The sequence below is a fragment of the Aplidium turbinatum genome, chromosome 14 (genome assembly GCF_918807975.1).
Source record: "Aplidium turbinatum chromosome 14, kaAplTurb1.1, whole genome shotgun sequence".
Taxonomy (NCBI): Eukaryota; Metazoa; Chordata; class Ascidiacea; order Aplousobranchia; family Polyclinidae; genus Aplidium; species Aplidium turbinatum.
In genome coordinates this window covers 12,659,519-12,682,560 of record NC_137485.1, presented here as the reverse complement: position 1 = coordinate 12,682,560, position 23,042 = coordinate 12,659,519, and the positions used below count along the sequence as shown (strand labels likewise).

Sequence of the window (23,042 nt, the reverse complement as noted above, 5' to 3'; positions counted from 1 at the left end):
CTTTTCCAACAAATGGATCAATTATCCGATCATTTTGGTTATTAAGTGTTAGAGATTCTCCATAGTAGTGCACAAACTTTTTGGCAAACTGTTCCAGGTGTCTAATGATATCGTTTGCTTAATATCAACTTCATTGTCACAGATATATTGCGTTAGCTGAGGAAATATATCGTAGGCTACTCATCTCTGGTGACATAACTTTTCCAGAATATGAGTTTTTTGTGTTAAGCAGAAACTTTTGCGGCGCGATCAATCACCGTAAAACCGTTGCCTTGCATATATAAATTTAGAGAATTCAGAGTCAAATATATCGGCAAGGTAAGCAACTTTTGCCTTGAAATCTTCTAGCAAAAACTTCTCGGCTAATCTCACACAGTTCTGTTGCCTCAGGAAGATAGCAATCTCCTCTCGCAAATTACAAACTCGCTTCAGGACACGACCTCGTGACAACTATCGCACTTCTGTGTGCAACAGCAATGCTTGATAACAATCAGAATCCACAAAGACGAAAACAAATGCCGATTTTGTGGACTTGTTTTGATGAAGTTTACACACTTCACATCATTCAACGCTTCATGCAGCTCTTAAGACAGCTTTTTTGCAGCAAAGGCCTCTCTGTGGAAAAAGCAATAAGTCCATACAGCACTTGGGGCTTTGATGCGTTTTACCACACCAGACTATGCGTGGTCCAACGTGTGGAAAACTTTGTCATAGTTTGTCCGACATAGCGTTCGTGACATATAGTGCACGTTACAATATATATCCCGTAACTTTGTCAAGTTAATTTATGTTTGAGACTGAAATTTTTGTTGGGTTTACATTTACTAATAATAAAAGCGAAAATTGTTAAAACTTCTTGCACTACGATCATGCTACAAAGCTTTCCGATGTCTTGACATGAAACGCTTCATGACTTGTGTTTATATTTTCCAGTTTTGTGATCGATCTCTTCACGTTTCAAATTTTTTTTATTGTTATTTTTTCGCCCAAGATACAATATGCCTGAAAAACAAGCGACCCAACTTTGGGTCGCGACCTATAAGTTTGGAACCACTGTTCTAGCGTACTCCAGTGCACAAAATGCTTTTTTTCTACGCTATTGTAGCCTATGGCATTCCTACTGTGCGGTACATCCAAAAAGAAAAATGCCTGAAAATTCAAAAAAATAGCGTAGTGTATCTGTGGACTACGTAACTACTGTTAAAATTTGAGATCGTATCCAGGGTTACTCAACTAATGTCCAGTTTGACAAGTTGAATATTTTAACGGTCTGGTGAATAAGTTATTTCACGCGTAACCACGAAAGTTGAGCTATCAGTACAAGCAGCCCACCAAACCTTTTTGTCATTGATTTAAATGACTTGTTCTTTTTTAACTAAACTTGCTACTTTGGAAAACAGCTATTATCCTATAGACTTTCGTTGGCCTACACGCTATATGCTGACAAAAAAACGAGAACAGCGTAAGAACTTCAGCCAATCGTCCTTTCCATATCCATCCTGCACCACCACACATGGGCCTCAACAGTCACATTTGCACTCAAGCACGCCAATCACATATTAAATTTTCATTTATTGCTTTGCTGTCAAAGGAGGTTTCTGTGTTAGTTTTACTGTATCAAATTACTTTCCGGGTGTATCAATTTACTTTCCGTGGAAAGTAAATTGATACATTTTACCATTTCAATCTAAAAAAAGTAACAAAAATAGAAAAATGAAAATGTTTTAAAAAAATATGCAAGGGATCAGACTGTCATTTTAGCTTAAACTCAAGTTTGTGTCACGTAATTTTTAGTTAACTGGCAAATTTTTACTGGTCGCTGCATTGCCAAGCGGTGAGAGCCCTGGAACGACAATCGAAAGGGCGCCGTTTCGACACCGCTCAAGAGCATGCGACTGTGTCTTTGGCAAGACACTCTGAAGGTGGTCACGAAGATTGGCTTCCTTGCATTCCCGTCCACTTAATCTAAATCTTCAATGACAGGGAGTAAGCCTGGATACGAAAAACAAACAACGGGCAAAAATGTTGAAAATGTATCGAATTACCTTACTTTTCCCTAACTATTTTTTTCTATAAAATCTGAAAAGTTGTTTATTCTTTGTTAAAAAGTTGAATGTAAATTGTTTTTCCATATTGAAAGAGTTTGCGGCTCTAAACACTTTCTGGTCCTATTTTTAAGGGCGATCACTAAACATACGGTCCTACTAGTGATTTCGGGTGGGGGGGGGGGGCAAGATGGTGCTCACACAGCCCTGGATACAGAAACTGTAATACACAAATATAGCACAGCCAATTTTTAAATTTCGTAATTTACCAATCATGCTAAAAACTCAGAAACTTTCACGGATCACCAGAAAACGCTCCACGGACACATGGGGGCCACGGACCACCGGTGGTTGAGAACCGCTGATCTATAGTCTAACATAAAATATTAAAACGGGCATGAGCAGTAAAAGAATACAAGATTTAATTAAAACCAGCCGAAATGCAGCAAAAGAACAAGTGAACGAACAACATGTCCCATACTTTCATAACCTCTCTGAGTACACCAGCGTTGTTAGAAACTGAAATTACAAGCAGTCATCATGCAATATGAGGTCTGGTGAAGGCTTCAAAGGGTAGGCATTAGGCAACTGTGGTGCTCAACAGGTACTGCCACAAACATCATCATTCAAGCACTCGAAGTCCAGCAGATGCAATGCACATTGAGAGATCTTTCATGACCGTCTGTCGTAAGGCACCACGAACGAATGAAGTTAAATTCTGTTCGTAAGCGTCGAAAAATGAACGCCTGTTGACCAATTAAAGAAATCCAACAGCAGTGACTGTGGTGACTAAACTCAACATTCAAAACATGTGAAATGCACAAGCAGAGGAATATGAGTCTGATGCAATCGCCTATAAATCAGTCCAGTGATGCCCACAAGTTTACAAACTTGAAATTTCGAGTAACATAAAGTCGTTAAAAACGTGCAGAAAATGATTGTTTTAGTCTTGCTTCAACTGATGTCGAGGCAACTTATATTGCTCAGCTAGTTTCGAATCGTGAGATGATTATGGGAAGGATCAGCAGTTCAACGATTGCCTTTTATGGAAGGCAAACTAAGATCAAGACAAAGCATCGTCATGAACCTTCCAGTCGAGTGCGAGTTGCTCCTCGAGGCTCTATTTCAAGACAAAGATTTGACATTTGCAAACTTGATCCTGTTCACGTTGAATTTGCGTTAGGGTGCTCCGTCAAAGCATACATTTCTTATCACATCATTTTTCAGCAATTCAACGTCTTCGGCCATGATTGAATAGATACACAAGTGATTAAAATTAACAATATTTTGGGTCTAATTGAAAAGATAGCGACAAAAGAAACCCACAAAAGATCAAACCGCTTGTATGGAGTTTGGAGAGGCATCAACGACCACTACTGCATACAGGAATGGAAAGAAAAACATAAATTGTCAGTAAAAATATTCAAATACACTATGGGACTGTTCAAAGATCCGATGACGTCATCTTACTCAGTCTCACATGTATCCAAATTTGAGGTATTCCGCCAACTTGCCTAAGGAAATATGACAGGTCTGATGACCCCCAATGTCTGATGAATGATATGATATTTTACTTAGGCAAAAACCCAGTCATTTTTAACTGTGACGCGTTATTTTCGTTTCGGGATGGAACTAAGTGAGCTAGGACACAAGGAAAAATAAGTGACACTGCTCTACATGAAATAGGTTTCTCAGTAACTATTAGCACGGAACAGAACAAGACAACGGAATTAACATATCTCAGTCAAAACAATACAGACTGATAGAAATACAAACAGCTGCTGTTGTTTCAGAAAATGCAGGCCAAAGAATCACACAAAATAAACAAACAAGGGATTATTGCAAACAACAATACCTCAGTCACAAGGCATCAATAGCAAACACATCTAGGCCTAAGAAAGGTGAAGATAACTTGAAAGAATTTTTAAGAACCTGGATTCAAAGACGGAGTAAAAACAAATATATCAAAGTTCGTAATGCTTCGAGACCTTATGGCTGGAATTTTTCCAAAGGAGGTCGTTCATTACACTTGAGGGTTTAAGTGGTGCTTCAACGCCAAAAAGCCAGAGTTGAACATGAACGCCGCCCTGTTTCGCATATTTTTCAATGGAAACTTTGTCATATCACCCCCAGACATATTACTTCAATTGCATGTTGGGAGCTGTTCGAATATCACATGACACCAGTGGCCAGGTTTTCAGCACCCTCGTCTTATATCGCGTCTTTCCTCAACCTGATCCACTGATTTGACAGTTCTAACAAACTTTTCTCCCTAGGGCGACGTATGAAATTCGAATCCATCCTTATTGTACGTCATGGCGTTTTTAAAATTCAAAAATCGATAAAAAAATTTCGATTTTTCTCAACAAAACTTTACACACTGGCCATCAATACAACAAGCGAAAGTAGCCTACAAATGTGAAGTGCTTATCGCCAAATATAACTGGCGATTGTCTTCGGAAAATGATGTTAAAGTGATCCACTTTACAAGATAGTTGTTGAGGCTAGAGCAATATAGTGGGGAGCAGCTGGAACGAAGAGGTGTGGCTGGAACAACTGGCAATGCGTTAAAGTTTTGTAGGCTTAATTAAGGTCTTACCAACAAAAAGATAAGTGCACTAATCACAAAACGTACAGAGGAATTATTCTAGCGCAGCAACACGCAAAAACATATAATGATAAGGACAGAAAGAAGAAACATGTTATCGTAGGGATCTGGAACTGCCGGCGGAAGATTCGGAGGTCCTGTCAGGATTAACATTGTAATCCCAGTCATCTTCATCGTCAGTGTCAGATAGGCTACCGTCGTCAGTGTCGGTGCTTTGGATACCTGGATCAATGTAAGTCTTTACAGTGCTTGTGGGTTGAGAAGAAGGGATTCTGGCTACAGCTTGCTGCAATGGATCTTTTCCACTAGAAGCACCGGAGGAATCAGTATGGCTGAAGATGAGTACCACCTGAATGTGAGAAAAACACAAGTGGGGTTAGTTCTGGCTGCCAATAGATTTGAATCGGGGCAGGTATAACAACAAAAATGTTATAGCGACTTGCTGCAAAGTGCAGAGCCTGTCGGTAAGCGTTGAGGAGTCCAAAAAACGGCACAAAATGTAAAGTGTAAACGCATTAGTTGACAGTTGACACATGACATAACTTGGCACGTAATTACTCCATTCCTGCCACACTTTCATCGTCCATGTAAGTTTGCAAGTAAGGAATATTTGTAGTGAACCAGGAACTGTTGCAATTTATTGGTGAGCTTTGGACGAGTTAAACGGCCTTATAATATCTAAGTCAAAATATATCTTCATCCACCTGTGGTAAGACGTGCTATTTTTTTATTCTTATGATGCTACAGTAAATACTAAAAGTTGAATGTAAAAGTTACTAAATGCGCAGTCAGCTAAGTCAAGCTTGAATACTGTTACTTTAGAAGAATCACGAGCACAAAAATAGTATGAAGCTTTACCATCGAGTTTTACATTGCGTGCGATTTTTCCTCTCATGGTGACATATCCTGTGAATATTTCATTTCCAAGCAAACTCAAATCCTACCTTCCATCATTTAGACTTTTAGTGTATGTTAAAACAGTTAAGCGAACTGAATAGCGGTTTTAGGCTACTTCTCCTGCAATGTAGTTTTGGGTTTTGAATTAGTTTTTATGCTACACTCCAGAAAATGAGATGAGTTGACTAAATATGTACGGAAATAGGCGAAGCTACATCAGCGATTCATCTCCTACGCACTTTGCGTGTTTTTGACTTTTGTACGCAACTTTATGCTAGACATAAAAACATCACCTACTCTAGTTTCTTCATGAAGTTAGTCGTTGCAGCTGACAAAAAGTTATAAAGTAACAGCTTTCAGCAAATCAGCAGAAAAAACGACGTAAAGCTTTTAAAATTTCCATGTTGTACTACGATATCAAGTTGTATTTTAGTGATTGAACCTTGCCACCGCTTTCGATGGGAGGACATACATTGCACAATACGGGCAAACGCAGAAATTGGAAGTGGCTGAACCAAGACTTAGCTTTGCATTTACAACTCACGGGCACATAGGCGACAGGAGACAGGAATAGGCGCCCAGTTTTGGTTTGATTGTTTCAACAAACCAGCTGTAAGGAAATAAAATTATGCCGAAATGAAGTTTTTCTTGGAACAAGAAACTGCTGTTTGGCTTAATTTCAAACGAGATGATATTTCCCTTAACTGTTACTTCCTGGTCGTCACACACACACACACACAATGCTAACATTTGAAATTTGCTGCATTTTTCACTCAATATAGAACTTTACTGATTACGCATCATTTTCAGAACGTCATTAAAGAAGCTGCAGTTTTTACACAAACTACTAAGGTTTGGAATCTACAAACTGAAACCGAGCCGGCCAAAATGTTCTCATGTAAGTAAATTATTCGTTTCTTGTTGCGTATTCAAAAGTTTGTTGCGGCAACTAAGAATAGAAACGCAAGAACTATTGTATGTAAACTAGCCACAAAAAGTAACGATTTTCACAAATTTAAATTTCAGAAATTTTGCATACCGCCAATGCTGGTGCTGCTATTCTTTTGAAACAAATAGATATTTAACACACGCGATAAGGCGGTTTATGATAACAATCCGGAAAACTTACTTTGAAGTTAGGTGAAAAAAATCGATTTGCCTCATCTTTGTTTGCTCTGTCAAGTTCGCTCTTTCTAAAGTTGAGGAGGATCATGTCCTTTCGATGGGGCATGTGGGCAGCCTAAAAACAAAAACAGTGGGAAAAATGCAATACCAGAGTGAAAGAAACTAATTTCGCTGCGCCGCATGTATGGCGCCACAAGGAATAAACTTAGTGAGGGTTTCCATCGATGCACTTTGTAAAACCTTTGTCAGATACGAAGTTTGGCCATATAATATCACGCCAAGTGGTGAAGTATTAAGTTTTACATTCAGCGGTCGTGAAGCCAAGAAAACACATCTCTATGCAAATGCATGTTACAAAGCTGGCGGAGATAACGACTGATGATGATGATATCACAAAGGGCCTTGACAAGACACAGTTACATTCCCTCCATGGGTGCCGGACCGTTTTGAGCAACAATCAGACTCTTCTATAACATCCATTTCGACTGCCACTTACACACAGAAAGTTGCAAAGATGTCTATTGTGCCAATCAAACTTAGTAAATTAGAAAAGAAAGTCACAGGATTTGTCGAAACTAATGCGCTACACAAATTTGAAGCAATCTATCATGTCAAAATAACGAGTATTACACTAAAAAAAAAAAAAATTCTTCAATGGCTGTAACCAGCATAACTATGTAGCACAAGAAAATTCTTTCTGACTACCTGAACAAGAAAGCAAAACAAAACCTATTTTCAGCATCAACAAAAATACACTATTTTAGAGTCGATGATATAGCAACTGTTTCAATTAAGCGGTTCAACAATTATATGTTCGCTTTAAAAACTATCGTATTATTATGGGTCGTTTTAGCTTTTTCAGCATGTGTGGTTTACATAAATCAAACAAAAAAATCGATGAATCTAAAGCAGAGCTTTAAAATCGTGTGATTACTTGGCAAACTTTCTGCAGCCAAAACGTGACGAAAAGCTTTGATGACGTAAATATTAAATAAAAGACGTAGTAAGTACGATGCTTTAGTGTCCGAGCTAGTAAAAGTTTAAGTGGCGTTAAAAGGACAAATCGCCAGTTTGTATTGGTCCACTGGTAAAATTTACTAAAACAGTGGAAATTTGTAGGTTGGTGTAAACTGGGAAGAAATCATCCGAACAAGGTGGCCCCAAGGGGGGACTGCACAAAGATCTTCACAAACAAGTCCAAAATGCGACAATTGGAAATTAAAAGTCGATTGTTGTCGTTTCATTATAAGTTTAAAAAATGCACAATGCGCTAAAATAACAGAAAAACTGGGTACCAATACCAACTAAGCAAAAGAATGATTTTTCCAGTTACACATAACTTTTGCTGAAATTCAATGTCAATGGACGATTGATGAACAAAAACTACTTAAACTTTACCAACCTATTGTCGCGCAAGATTGAAAAGACGTAAAGACTTACCGCTAATTGTTTAAACGTTACGTCATTTCCTTAATCATAAGGTTGATGTGCATTGAAACAAAGAGCATATGCACCACAATGCGTGGGAGGTGAATCTAAACATGCAAACAATTGATGAAAATACCTGCTGGAACTGGCGGGTGTTTCCATTGGCGTTGGAGCTCGTATTCTTTTCTTCTTTGCCTGAAAGAAACATTTTTATCCTTTTAATTTAGAGACACGTGCAACCGCATTGAACTTCATAGAATAAGCAGCAAATAATTTAAATTTGATCCGGCTTTAAATATTTTCAAATTCTATTTAAAGGACACAAGTTGTTTAGCGTTTTAAGAGTCGATGAAGCAAGCCGAGTTTACAACCAATGAGCATCGGAAACAATTAATCAAACTGTTGTGAAGTTATCACGAAAATCGTCGCAACTGAGACAGAAAATCCGTCATGTTTACATTGATTCAACGTCTACAGACCTGTTAAATTTGATTTACAGGCTAGGTTACCTTGAAGCGAGTTTTTCGCGCCTGATCCATGTTGGACAAAGAAAGTGTTAAACCAAAAGTGAAAGACTTTTTCCTGGGAGAAAAAAAGTTTGGTTCCATTAACTTCACCTTTCATGCACATTTTGCAGACTCCCTATTTTGATATTTTAGTATGGCCGGACAGTTTGTACAATATATGGCTAAACAGAAAGCCATTGTACAATAAGAATACATTTCGCGATGAGACTAGTATTTTCAGTTCATTCAAACAAAATCAATTTTAAAAAATGGGCGTAGCCCCAATGCACTTGCATTAAATGATGGTCTTTGTAACATACTAGCGTGCACAGCATGAAATTTTGGACTATTGATTGACTAACTGTGTGCAATTAGATTGTTTACAATGCCTCAAAAAGTAACGAGAACTCAAATACAATGGCTCACAATGCAAGCAGGGTCCAATGTATGCACAGTACAGATGACGCATAGTCAGTTAAACTTCAATAAAACAACGTGACAATGCTTAAAAGAGCTTTACCTTTCTCATAACAGGTCTGTGATAGACTTCAATCTTTATGTCGCCACATAGAGGCAATGGTTGATTCACGTTGAAAACGATGAAGTTTGGGCCTTTTTCTACCATGTCGGGATTAGACGTGTAGAGTTTCACCTTGACTTGATTTACGACGAAAAAGAGACCTGTTGAAGACAAGACAGAGTTTTTGGTTCAAAATTTGTATTTCAATTGATACTGCCGGCCATAGGCGTCATTTCAGGGGTGCGAAGGGTGCTTGAGCACCCCAAAATGAAAATCTGAGGTAACAACATAAATGCGAGAGCACCCCTGGGCCCACAAAATACACCGATTCAAATGGAAATTTGCATTGCTAAACAACGGGTTTTTTTCTTTCTTGAAAGTCGTTTCACCAAAGCGCAATATTTTCAGTGTTTTACATTTGTGGGTGGCACGCAGCGCCATATATATCAAAGGCAGACATGATTGTACTATTGCGTAACAATTAAGCACAAACACGTTTGACATACCGCTGCAGTCTATTCGATTACACATACGACAAAATTATCCTCTTTGATGTTGATTCGATGTTTCATGACGTAGGCTAAACATGGTTGAATTTATTATTATATTGAGTCATTTGTTTTAACATTTTCCATCGGTCAGGTTTTCAATTGATTCGGCCTGATTTGTCACATTTTGCAAAAATTTCCAGGTTTTTCTAACTTTGGGCGAACGTTTAAATAAATTTTTCTAAAAATTATATTTTTATGCTTTCTTTATTCTTTTCCCCAGATGACACAATAAGTTTTAACATACTCACATGTTGAAAAACAAAGAAAATTTGATTTTGTAAATTTTAGTCAGACTGTTAATTTTCAATAACAGTCTGATTTTGCGTTTTTCAACTTGCTTTTTCTCATTTGCTGCTGCCTCCCCAAGGCAACAAAAAAGTTTTTTGTCATTAGGAAACCGCAAAAAGTAAAAACATCTCAAAAAATGTCAGTCAAGCACTAGCAGTAGCTGTAATCAAAATCTGCAAAATGTGACAAATCAGGCCGCATTTCCATGTGGCCATGGATTAGCCTATATTGACAATTTTCATAAGATAACTTAGAGCACCCCTAATTTCGTCAAATTTTTTAAAAAAATTACGCCAATGCTGCCGGCTTAAATCGTCTGAAAATCCACGCGTCTTCCGGGTGTGATACTGGTGGGTGGAGAGGTGCGCTTTGCACGCGCAGGCACGCTCTTAAAACAACACGTTCTATTTTTTAATCTCATCACAAATTGACTTTTTAGGAAAATGTTACACGTCTATTAGATGTATGGAGACGACTCTAAAAAGCACCATCGTAAATATACTCGTTTCGTTTTATGGTTGTTTGTTATTCTATTTAAACTCAAGTTTTCCTGCATTGGCATGCATCGGTTTATGTTGCTATAAAAGAGACTGGACGACGCAATTACGAATTGCACAGCAAACCAAGTCATTTGGGTCAGAGTTATTCGAGCCGCGTCATAACAGTTGTTCCGCAACGCGTGTGGCTGTAATCAGTAAGATCAGTAGTTCTGCACTTTCTTTTCTTATAAGGCCTATCTTACGCTAAATTTTTAGGCCCATTACCTTTTTTACGCAAATCAACAATTATGAAACATAAATTTTTGTTTTAGCCACACCACATTAACGAGAATCCTGATGTCGTACATTATTAACTACAAGGCATATTTATTGACCAATGAGCTTCAACTTGCATGGCTTCAATTTATAGGTGAAGAATACATAGCAAAAAACAAATTTGTTTTCTTATCTGACATCGCAAATTTATGTAAATTGATATAAAATGTAATCGCCAGTAAGTTTTCGTTATGGCATCTCATTAAAGCCTTTTGAAGTGTTTAAAATCTAAAAACAATGTTGTATTTTCAACCGAAACAATTTAGAAAAGTTTATTATGTAGCTAATTATAACCAGTGACAAATGCAATTGTGTTTCAACGCGTTCTCTATCCGTTTATGTTGCTCAATTGCAAAATGATCAAGGCCCACAGATAGAAAAACGGCTAGTAGAAAGTGATTGTTAAATTGATAAAATTCAAAGTCTATAAAAAAAGGAAGTTTAAAATGAAAAACCGTTGACATGACAGCGATGATAATGAAAAATTCGAGAATATATTATAACTTCAATAATGTTTAAATTATTGAGTTGGGTTTTGTTATTCTTTTGCAAATCACTGTCATGTCTGTCAAGGCGACTGATGCGTCTCGTGCTTGTGAAACTGCATAGCTTTGGGATAAATATCACTTAATATAAACCTTTGAAGTGATGCAAATAAAGCGATTATCATATGAGCCACTTGTTGCTGTCGGCCTGGACTTAGTCAGCAACGTTTTAACTTTCAGACACTTTGCGTCGTTAATTTTCAAGTAAAAAGTCGAATCCACAAGAATGACACAGAAGCAAATCCAGGCTCTCAAACTACGTCGGCCTGAGAAACTGTCTTGTCTGTGCAAGAAAATACAACAGTTGGCTATTTTAAGTTTGGATGTTATACATTGAAAGCGTAGCAGAAACCTATAAAGCTATAAATAGATTTAAGTGCATGATAATAAAACCCTTTTTGCAAATAAGATGATAAAACGCAGTATTTAATAACTATAAAAATTTTCCTAGACGACAAATCGATATGAGATGGAAAAAAAGTTTATTGCGAGTTTTTTATTGAATTACCTTTAAAATTTACACAAGGAAGTACAAATAAAAAGCCAAATCCCCAAAGAAACAGATTGAATTCTTTTCATAAGCCATCACCCATGGAGATAAGGCAACATGAAACAACTCACCTGTAATATGCTGCAGAGGCAGAGTTTGTAATTGTATACTATGAAGAAGCAAAGTGGTGGGCTTGTATGTGAGGTTAGAATTGACTAAGTCCGCGTAATAGTTAACGTAGCGTATCTGAGATGGAATTGTTACTCCCTGCAATTGTATTACAAACGTTATTCTGGTACAATACGAAGAAAATTTATGTGCATCTGGATTTTTGAACGTGGTTAGTTTGTCGGTTATATTTTTGTTCAAATTAGAAAAGCACCTCTACCCCATGCTTTAACTTAGGCTGTTCTTAGTAAATACAATGCAGGCCTTAAAACTCGTGTTTGTTTTTCCGGCAGCCATCGTGGCCTACCGAGAACTCCTTCTCGGCGGCCAAATCTGCGTGCTTGGAGGCCAAAATACAATAACGATAGCACACGTAAATAGCATTAAACTTGCAACAATGTTAAAATGATCACTTAGCGTTGTTGAAGTCTGGGCGACGTCCTGCAATAGAATCGTTGTACCACGCATTAAATGCTTTATCGGAATTGTAATCCGGTATTGCGGGACCATCTAACGACCCTAAATTGTTTTAACTGCTCGCAGCTCAGTAAATTGTTTCAACTGCATACGGCCTTTCATAAAACTTGACCATTTATTCCGTTATGATGTCACCACTGAGGGTGTGAAGTCACTAACCCACAGCGTTCTCAACTATGAAGACACGTGTTTTACCCACGGATGTCAACTAACCTAGTTCTCCTTTTTAACAACGATTCAATGTCCGACAACATTGAATTGATATAAAAACGACAATATTGCCAGCCGATGTAAATTAGCACTTCGGATTAACACTTCGTTAAAATAAACATCGGGAATTGCAAACAAGACTTACAGCGCTGGTGATCGCAGCTGGATATATTCAATACAACAGTAGTGACTATGATGCGCTGACCTAATTCTGCGTCACTCTTTGATACTACATATTTTCGACATTTAATCCACGATCATTCTATTGCGAAATTAAATAATTGGCTAGAAGAAACCGGCGGCCAAACTTGGCCGACGGAGGAGGTAGCGCAGGCGGTCATTCAAGCACTACTTAGCGGCCATGGCCGCGATGGCCGCCGGCTGCTTTAAGGCTTGCAATGGTTACATCCATGACTTACGGTAGTTCGCATATTCCACATGTTTCGCCTTCTCGGTAAGGTTCAATTCACAAGAAAATGTGAGTCCAGAAAGCTTGTTTTAACATTGTTTGGAAATATACAACTTATTCGCGGCAATTGCGTTGGCAAGTAGGCTATAGAAAAATTTACTACGCACAACAACCGGACATCATTCATTACGACGAATACATGGCATGCAGGGGTTGAACAATTACAAGTCATTCGAAGATTTCATTCAGTTACTGTTCTGGAATAAACTAGACAGCACAAAGGATTGACTGGCAAAAGCAGCGCCAAGAGCTCTGTGGCATGAATTAGTGGTGCGATACCGGTTGACCCAGCCCCATGGGAAAAAGACGTCTCTACCGCTGTCAATTCTTGCTACACTCGACTGCTAAGAAATATCAACTCATACTTGCCTTCATATTGTTTGTTCTCGCATGGCTATAGAAATTCAACACATCCGAAGGATCGGCAAATCTTCTACGGTGCAGAAGATAGCAACAGATCATTACGCCCGTCCTTCCCTGGACAAAAAGTGTTACATATAATTCTATGTTGACTATGAAACTCTTTCAAAATCCTCAAAGGGCGGGGAAACCCAAATTAACTTTGCGAGTTTTTTGTTTCAGCGTGATGTCATTGTGTACAACATGCGTTTTAGCAATAAAAAAATCCAAATTTTGTTGCCCTCGTCTCGCTAAGACCGCTTTTGTTTGATACCCGTTTGCGAGGTCTCGCTGTGCATCAAGCTGTGATGCTGTTCGCTGTGACGTCACAAGGTACATATAGTTGTGGCCAAATGTTTAAGACCAGACTTGATTTATGACGATTTTTGCATTACTTCAAAATACTGCATCAGATATAAGATGATGCATAAAGATGATGCAACTGAAACAATATATGATGCAGTATTTTGAAGTAATGCAAAAATGGTCATAAATCAAGTCTGGTCTTAAACTTTTGGCCACAACTATACGTACCTTGTGACGTCACAGCGAACAGCATCACAGCTTGATGCGCAACGAGACCTCGCAAACGGGTATCAAACAAAAGCGGCCTTAGCGAGACGAGGGCAACAAAATTTGGATTTTTTTTTTGCTAAAACGCATGTTGTACACAATGACATCACGCTGAAACAAAAAACTCGCAAAAAGTTAATTTGGGTTTCCCCGCCCTTTAACTCAAACCAACATAGCGCTGATGACTTATTTATTACCTTAAATATTACGTTTCGTAGGACTCAAGTATTTGAATCGTATTGATACTTTCTCCAGTAAGTTTAGAAATAATCACTGTCACCATGCTGCTACATGACGCCAGAGCAAGCCACCACTGGTGGCAGCCATTGCTTATTAGAGCAGCAAACATTCAAAGTTGTGTAACGATTGTTATCGTGCAGAGCACTATGTCTAGCGTAATTGCGTTGCTGCATTGACTCACAATGAATCAAATACTTGTTATTACCTCTACTTTGGAAACCACTGGTCTATAATATGTTCCCGATTTTTTAACAAGTTTCTTTTATAAATGCGTATCTATATATATATCTATAAGCGTATTGGTTGCTTTGCATCAATCCTACCTTGCCAGCTTTACAATGGATAGCTGCAATATTGGCCTTGTCTTTGCCTAGCCACTGATCGACGTCTTCACAAAAAGGTTTGATGAGTTCAAATTGAGGTGGATTATGGTCGTCGAAAGGGTAAGAGGCGACTAAAAAAAAAGAATAAGAGGTGACCAGAAAATCATAAAGATGATTTTTTTTCAAGCTTTTCAATAGATTGACTGCTGAGGTGGTTAAGACAGCATACGAAATGCATCATTGCCTTTTAAGCCAAATTATATTTAAGTATAACAGAGATATGTAGAGTACGGTATCCAATCCAGGTGTGAAACTCAATTTAACACAGAATTTTGTTGTTTTGCTTGCACATCATCAGTCACAGCTTGACAATATCAGAATAAGATTTTGCATCTCAATACAGTATTTTGATATTGAACCTTGTATGTACCGTTCAACCACTAACTGTGAAACTTTCTTTAAAAGAACCAATTTTCAAATATTTATTGAAATTCATCAAACACAAGGCGTCACAGGGTAAAAAATAAACTAAACTTAACAAATCGTGCGTTTAAAAAATTGCAGCGCTGTAATACAATTCAAACAGACAAACAGTCCATAAAATAACTGGGAAGCTTGTGTGAATACTGGTCGAAAAGACTTGATTAATCAGCAATTTTAAAACACATCTACAATCTACATTTGATCTACGTTGAGTACAAACCTCGACCGTGGAATTTCTTTGTATCATAAACCCTTTCTGCACATCTGAAACGGATTGAAATAAACTATTTGATACTAACTAAAACAAAAAAATAAAACCTCTAAACCAGTACATACAGTACGCCAGTACGGTATGGTAGTTCCTTTGCGCGATAAGAATAATATGTACAGATGGAGTTTAATATTTATTATATGTTGGTAAAAAGGACGACAGTGAAAAAATCCTATATATAAATATGCAGCAACACAAACAGATTGGTATAGAACAAACCAAAGCTCCTAGTTAAGCAAGTGATCAGAACTAGTCATAAGTCCAAATTTACAAGTCTTAAACGATTTTTGAACAACGCATTCAAATTTATATACAGACTTATTTCAGCACTTTTTTCAAATTAACTTGACAGACAGCTTTACAATGTAAAGTTTATACATATCGAAAAAACGCAATTCTCTGACTCTTTCCAACTCACAACTTATTTATAGAAAGTTTTCACTGGAAAGCTTAGCATAACCAAAATGCACCTGCGTCGATATACAAATTACAATATGAGTTAATTTCCTATTTATACCAAAAATTAAAAATAATCCGCACGAAAGTCGCCACCAAACTCAACAGTTGTATTTTGATATGCAACAATATATTATGTATATATCATAGCCGACGTGGCTTTTGATAAACTAGCTGATCAGTTCTTAATTTTTTCCGGAGTTCCAAATGCCGTGCAATGTCCCAAGTGTTTTTGGTTGGCTAGGTGATATATATTGTTGAAAATTAGAGAAAAATATTGTGCGTTGTCACATCCAATAATAATCACTTAATCACCCATCAGCAAACATCTTGATTTAAATACAAAAAATGTGTTTGCAAATGGCAATGCCGCCGAATAGCAACAGTCCAATACAGTACTGCATTTTAATGACTTGTCAATGTCTTACAGAGCATGGTAGGGTAGCATAAATAGAATTTTGTACTAAAGAACTGAAACAAATTTATACTTTTTTACCCATACAACACTTGTACTTACAGATTGTAAACCTTGTAATTGTTTTTGTGTTTGCATTCCAGAAATCTAAATAAATTCAAAACGTTTTTTTAGCTAAGTCATCTGCTGCTTGATTGTATTTTAAGTCATTTGCACAATCAGGTTTATTGTTTATACATTGTATAATGTATATATATATATTTTTATTTAGGATGAATTAGGGCACATTATTTATATGATACATACATATACATTATACAATAACTTTATTAACACTACAAAAAGAGCACTCAATGATAAGCAAAAAACAAGCAGAGCAATTGAAGCAAAAATAGTTGCTAGTCTCATAAAAATATTAACAGCCTATTTCACTCTTGTTGGAATCCTCAATAGGATCCTATTCAAATAGAATCTACCGAATCCAAATAAAAACCTTCTGAGAATCCCACCAACGGTGAAACAAGCTGTATGAGAAAATTATAACACAAGCTGCTGCCCTCTGCCATACATGTCTAATTTAGTGTGTTTTTGCCTGTTATACCTAAGGGCAATTTCAGAAAAATATGCAATAGAAATCATACATACCTGACAACATCATCAATATTGTTTCGATAAAATCCTTCCACCTTATCAGCCGGAAACCCCATGGCCAACACATTCGGACAGATATCTGATCATAAAATACAAGACTGAAAATCAACCTTATGTAAGCATTTCATGAATTGCATACTTCATAGTATAAAAGTACCATAATGCTACTTTTTCCATTCAAGTGCAATAACAATTTTTACATTGCATTAGCATGATGTTGTCAAAGTACTGAAATCAATAATTCTATGATTCATTTATATAGCAAATCCAGCCATTAATTTTACCATTAACTGATTGCCTTTATTTGTGTCTAATGACTATTGACTAAACAAAAGATAATACAAAGTAAAATACAAATCTGATGTTACATCAAATGCAAAATTGAAAATTCATACATGATAGATCTAAATCAAATCCATCTTCAGTATAGCGACGTTTGTTCTTGCTAACAAGTCTCTTGATTTTTGACATGATCTACGATATGCAGGAAACTGCGTTCATATAAATAAGACACTACAGGAAACACTATGTTGACATCACTTGTAATTAATACACTGAAGAACTCATTCTAATACTCATATACCTGGCATAAAATAACATAATTAAAACAATAACGTTGCCTAAAAATTAATTATTTTTTTAACATTACATTATGCTTATAAGCATTATCACTGTGATAAAATTTGTAAACAACAGCAAAAGTGAACATTGTGTGATTCACATTCTCAACTTTAAGCACTGTATTTAAGAAAAAAATAATACACAAGCAACAAACAATCAGATTAAACTGGGCTAATTCTCTGTAAGTCGCATGTGCATTGTGCAACGTTGCATCTTTTCGGCTTGATGAAGTACGGTACACTTAAACTACTAAAACTGCTTATTCTGTATTTCCTTACTTATTAATGTGCATTGACAAAAATTTTATATTTATTTTAAAAAAGTGTCTGGTGTGTAACACAAAAACCGCAAAAAGTGCTCTTTGCAAGTAGGAAACTGAAAAATGTTCAGTTTTTATAAGTATAATAAACAGCAACGTTTAACGATATGAACATCCTTCGAACCAAGCAGCTATACAGGAATGTTAGCGTCATTACATCCTGAATGGATACATTCATTATGCGTCATTTTAAAAGATAAATAAGTGTATATAATGAACATTGCAATTGCACATTAGTGTTTTTGCAATGCAGTAATACAGCATTCACAAGTTGAGTGATAATATTCTGGTGGATCATTTTGAGATTAAAAGCCTACATGCCTTTCCACTACTATTACGTTGTGGGTTGTGGCTATACACAAAGTTTGTTGAAACTGTAGTGATGCTAACTTTTAAAAATCTTCACAATTCACATTCCATAAACAAAATAAGAGTTATTATATTAGTATAAAAACATTTTTGAGGATCTGGGGTGAAACAGGCTGTTAAGGTTTTTAGCATAGTAGTAACAAGTTTTTCTTCATTTATAATAACATGTCTGATTGTCTGTAACTGTTTACATTGAAGTATCATGCTCAGAATAAAACAATTATATATACCATAGCAGTATCGTAACTTTTCTAAAATAGAGTAAAGAATTACTAAGCTTAAGAGTTAAACATTGGTAAATCAATACATTGTCTGGAGCAGTGCATTGAGTTATTGTGTAGGTTGACCAACTTTGTGTTATTTCTGCTATATAGCATGGCTAATTTCTTTAATAAAAAAAAAGCCTTTCTGCTTTCTGGAAGTGGTGTTTTTACACAACAGTCTAGTCCTACATCTGGTACGGCACACCTATTATGATATACACTTAAAACACAACACATCATACAAATCAAACTAAAAAAAACATTTGAAAAAAAAAGTTGAAGTACCGTAACACAAAAAACTAAAATAAACCAATTGTTTCAATAAGACAGAGATTGCTTTTTTCCTTCTTGACATTGCACTATGATATGCATGTATATACAGGTTAGTTTTAAGGTTGTGAAGACAAGTCAATTTCTCCAATATTTATCGTTTGTGTTTCTTTTTTACTCTCAGCAGAGGATAAAACCAGGCCAAGACTACCCAGGTAGCAAAAATGTATAATTTTGCATCGTTTTTACGTTGCTTAACGTTTAAAAAAAACATCTAACTTGGTTGTTTTTAGTAAGCTGGTTCTATCAGTTTGTGATTTAATTTCCTTTCGTTGTAATAAACTCACCAAGCTTAAAACAATGTTGTGGCAGAGTAAGTAGGCTCAAAATGAAAGCACTGGGACTACAAATCTTCACTAAACGGGTGCAATCTAATTCGTACCATGAACAATTTGTACCGTCAGTTCGTATCTTGAAAAGATTGAGAGAAAAAATTTAAAAAAAGTTGAAGTCGCTGATCGCAGTTTCCGCAAACATTTTAAAAGGGTTAGGGTATCGGAGTATCGGTATCCGCAAACAAACAAACTGAAAAGATCGAGAGAAAAAAATAGAACATTGCTGATCGCAGGATCCGTTTTTCCGCAAACATTTTAAAATTTTCGTTAATGATCCTAAGAGTTTGCCGAAGTCGCTGATTGCAGTTTCCGCAAACATTTTAAAAGGAAGGTTAGGGTTGATCGGAGTTTCCGCAAACATTTTAAAAGGGTTAGGGTGTTTCCGCAAACAAACGAACTGAAAAGATCGAGAGAAAAAAAAAAAACAAAGTCGAAGTCGCTGATTGCAGTTTCCGTTTTTCCGCAGTTTCTACAAACTTTTTTAAATTTCCGGAAATGATCCTAAGAGTTTTTCGAAGTCGCTGATCGCAGTTTCCGCATACCGCAAACATTTTAAAAGGGTTAGGGTTAAGGTTGATAAGAGTTTCTGCAAACATTTTAAAATTTCTGGCAATGATCCTAAGAATTTTTATTTGTTTGCTGAAAATCTAAAAAAGTTTGCGGAAACTGCGATCAGCGACTCAGGTTCTTTTCAAGGTACGAACTAACGGTACGAATTGTTCATGGTACAAATTAGGTTGCATCCTCACTAAACTAATCAATAAATGGTCTTGTTGCGCCTAAGATGACAACCTCATTGTGAATAAGAATGAAATAGGTTGCACCCCCAAAATGTTATGTTCCACTTATAAATCCGGAATGGCCCGATTCGATGAGTCCGATTCGGTGAGTCCGATCCCTTAACAGGGGATTTTTTCAATTTTTTTTTTAAATTATCGGGTACCGTGGCCTAATTATCATTGCCGTTTTAGGGTTAGGGGTTAGGGTTAGGGGTTAGAGGTTAGGAACTCACCGAATCAGACTCACCGAATCGGACTCACCGAATCGGACTCACCGAATCGGACTCACCGAATAGTAGCAGACCCTATAAATCAGTACCAGTATCCCTAATTTGTACAGCTACTTACTTGTTAACAGTGAGAATGAATTAGTCATTCCCACAAAACTAGTGAAAAGCTATGGTAAACTAAAACAAAATTGGAATGAGTGAACAGGAGCAAACAGCTGTGTGGCAAACATTGCATAGGCTACACTTTTCCTTAAAAACATAACCACTCCAGATCCCTTTTTGCCAAACAAAAATTTATTATATCAAGAAAAACATTTTAAAACTAGATAGAAAGAAACCTTGATTCAGAAAACGTGAAATTAAATGATATATATTGATTTTAGTTGGTGTCCATTATGACAACATAGCTACACAGTGGGATTAAAAGGCAGTCTTTAAATGTAGCAAACCTAGCAAACCTCGCAAACCTAGCAAACGTAGCAAACCTCGCAAACCACAAGGTTGCCAGATGGTATTTTTTATTGTATTCTTTTAAATTTCTTGGCTTTTTATTTATCGGGTGCATGTTTTTTAAAACCCTTTTGAACAAGTTACTTGTTTAGTGTTGATGTTGCAGAAGTTCTATTCTCATCTATAAAAAGATATCAAAATCTCTGCTTTGTTGGTTATGGTTAGTTTTGATATAAATACATTTAAAGCAATGCCTTTGCAATCAACATTTGTGAGATAGCCTATTGCAAGTTAATATTAACGCAATATTTGGTAGTCAGACATTCAGGAATCAGTACTCCATCCCTTAGTTAGACCATGCTTGGGTGAGTTCACTAATTACTGGTTTTCTAAAAACCGGGCTGCAGACGATAAATAAAACTTAACTTTTGCAGACGACCGCATTTTTAATCACCCGGAATAAAGTTTATATTTGAATAAAACCACAGGACTTCACTTAAGGATCGCAGCAGCACATGATTTTTTTTTCTTTCATTAATATTACTGAACATCAGCCTATCTTGTTTCAACGTAATTTGCCGATGCTTGACATTTGTCACATTAAGAACTGGGAAGCAGCTGACTCGATGACTGATATAGTCTTTCGCTGCTTCCTGTCTGTTGTGGTATTTAGATAGCTATGGTACTATTTTATTCGTATTGTTTATAATTGTACCGTAATATTGTCGCAACAGACGAAATAAAAGGTTTCTCTCTCTCTCTGTAGTTCCAGCCCTGGGCTACGCAGTGTGACACAAAACGAATAAGTGCCTAATGACAAGTTTTTGTGTGTGTTTAGAACAGTGGTTCTTAACCTTTTTTTCCCCAGCGCCCCTTTTCAGAGATTTCCATAGTCTGGCGCCCACCATAATATAAGGGCTGTAGCCTACTAAAGATGATGCGTGATACAGTGAAGCTATATCGGATTCTGCATTGTAGCGCTGTGCAATTAGAAAATGAAAACTTAGCTTGTGAGAATATGGTAAATTTACTTAAAGAAACACATTCACATTTATTATTACTTCAAGGAAATAGGGGCAGTATTTCACTCAGTTCTCATTTACAACATGCATGTGCCCCAAACAAAAAACTCAAAATAATAACCGTAGGCTAATAATAAGATATATATATGAGGCCAAGATGAGGCCTAGCGTTTGGCTTCCAGTCCAGGTGCTATTATAGCGACGTCCACGCTTGTCGGATGGTGTTGTGCATTGTGCTGTATAGGTCAACATAGAATGCTCTGAGAGAGAATCACTACTTCCCTTGTTAAACACAATCTCTATACTGTATAAGTGTATATAGCTCCTCATCCTCGGTGGATTCTCGTACCCCCAGCAGAACTACTAAAGCAAATTTGCAGTGAGGAAAATAACGTTACACCTTCTGAATGTAGCGCCCCCTATAACGCTCCCTGAATATTTCCGCCCCTCTAAAAGTTAACAGTGCCCACTAGGGGGCGGTAGCGCCCAGGTTAAGAACCACTGTAAAGGATATTTTGTGAACGAAACCGGTTTTTCCAAGGTTTGGTCATTTGAAGTGTGTTTAAAATACCTATATGCTTTGGCTCTTTTTTAGGCTACTTGTAAAAAAATGGTTTGTTTTTGGGATTGGTTTGAAACGTGTTTTGGTTGGGTAATTTTGTGGAATCTGGCAACTCTGCAAGGTTTGCTTCTTTAAATGTAGCAAACCTTCGCAAACCTCACAAGGTTTGTACATTTGTACAATTACGGGAAAATATTTTTTGTGTTATGAGGTTTTCTCAGCGGGCGTCTTTAAATGTCGCAAACTCCGAATTCCTCGCAAAGCTTGAGAAGGTTTCTGCATTTGAAAGCCTACCGCAATAGGTTTTCATAGTCTCCCTAAAGAAGATAGATTTAGACTAGCAGCAAGTAATGATAAGGTTGTCTGTAGTCTAGGCCTATCTATTTGGTGCAAACTATGAACAGTTGAAAACCTCATCGGCCATCAATTGTAGAAACCTTTCTCAAGATTTGCGGGTTTGCTAGGTTTGCTATATTTAAAGAAGCAAACTTTGTAAAGTTGCCAGATTCCAAAAAATTACTCAGCTAAAAACACATTTCAAACCAATTTTTTTTGCAAGTACCGTAGCCCAAAAAGGAGCCAAAGCATATAGGCATTTTAAACACACTTCAAATGACCAAAACTTTTGGAAAAACCGGTTTCGTTTACAAAATATTCCTTACATTCTAAACACACACAAAAACTTGTCATTAGGAACTTCTTCCTTTTGTGTCACACGGCGTAGCCCAGGAACTACGGTCACCTGCAAAAGTTAAGATTTATTTATCGTCTGCAGCCCGGTTTTTAGAGAACCACTGATTAGTGAACTC

At 36.9% G+C, this 23,042-nt stretch overlaps 1 protein-coding gene across 2 annotated transcripts; it reads right to left on the bottom strand.

The window, feature by feature from the left end:
- Window positions 1-1,570: 1,570 nt before the first annotated feature.
- Window positions 1,571-17,520, bottom strand: LOC145783137 (phosphatidylinositol 3,4,5-trisphosphate 3-phosphatase and dual-specificity protein phosphatase PTEN-like). Of its 2 annotated transcripts, none has more exons than XM_082594921.1 (12): window positions 17,349-17,520; window positions 16,948-17,032; window positions 16,405-16,449; window positions 15,381-15,424; window positions 14,678-14,808; window positions 13,508-13,619; window positions 11,950-12,081; window positions 9,130-9,290; window positions 8,613-8,685; window positions 8,240-8,298; window positions 6,680-6,790; window positions 1,571-5,002 (listed from the first exon to the last, which is right to left on the bottom strand). In XM_082594921.1, the coding sequence occupies exons 1-12, from the start codon at window positions 17,422-17,424 to the stop codon at window positions 4,748-4,750; spliced, it is 1,284 nt and encodes a 427-aa protein (XP_082451047.1). In that variant the 5' UTR covers window positions 17,425-17,520; the 3' UTR covers window positions 1,571-4,747. The 2 variants fall into 2 exon arrangements, with proteins under 2 accessions (XP_082451047.1, XP_082451048.1); XM_082594922.1 differs by having other exon boundaries at window positions 8,240-8,292; window positions 11,950-12,085; window positions 13,512-13,619.
- Between the last annotated feature and the right edge of the window lie 5,522 nt (window positions 17,521-23,042).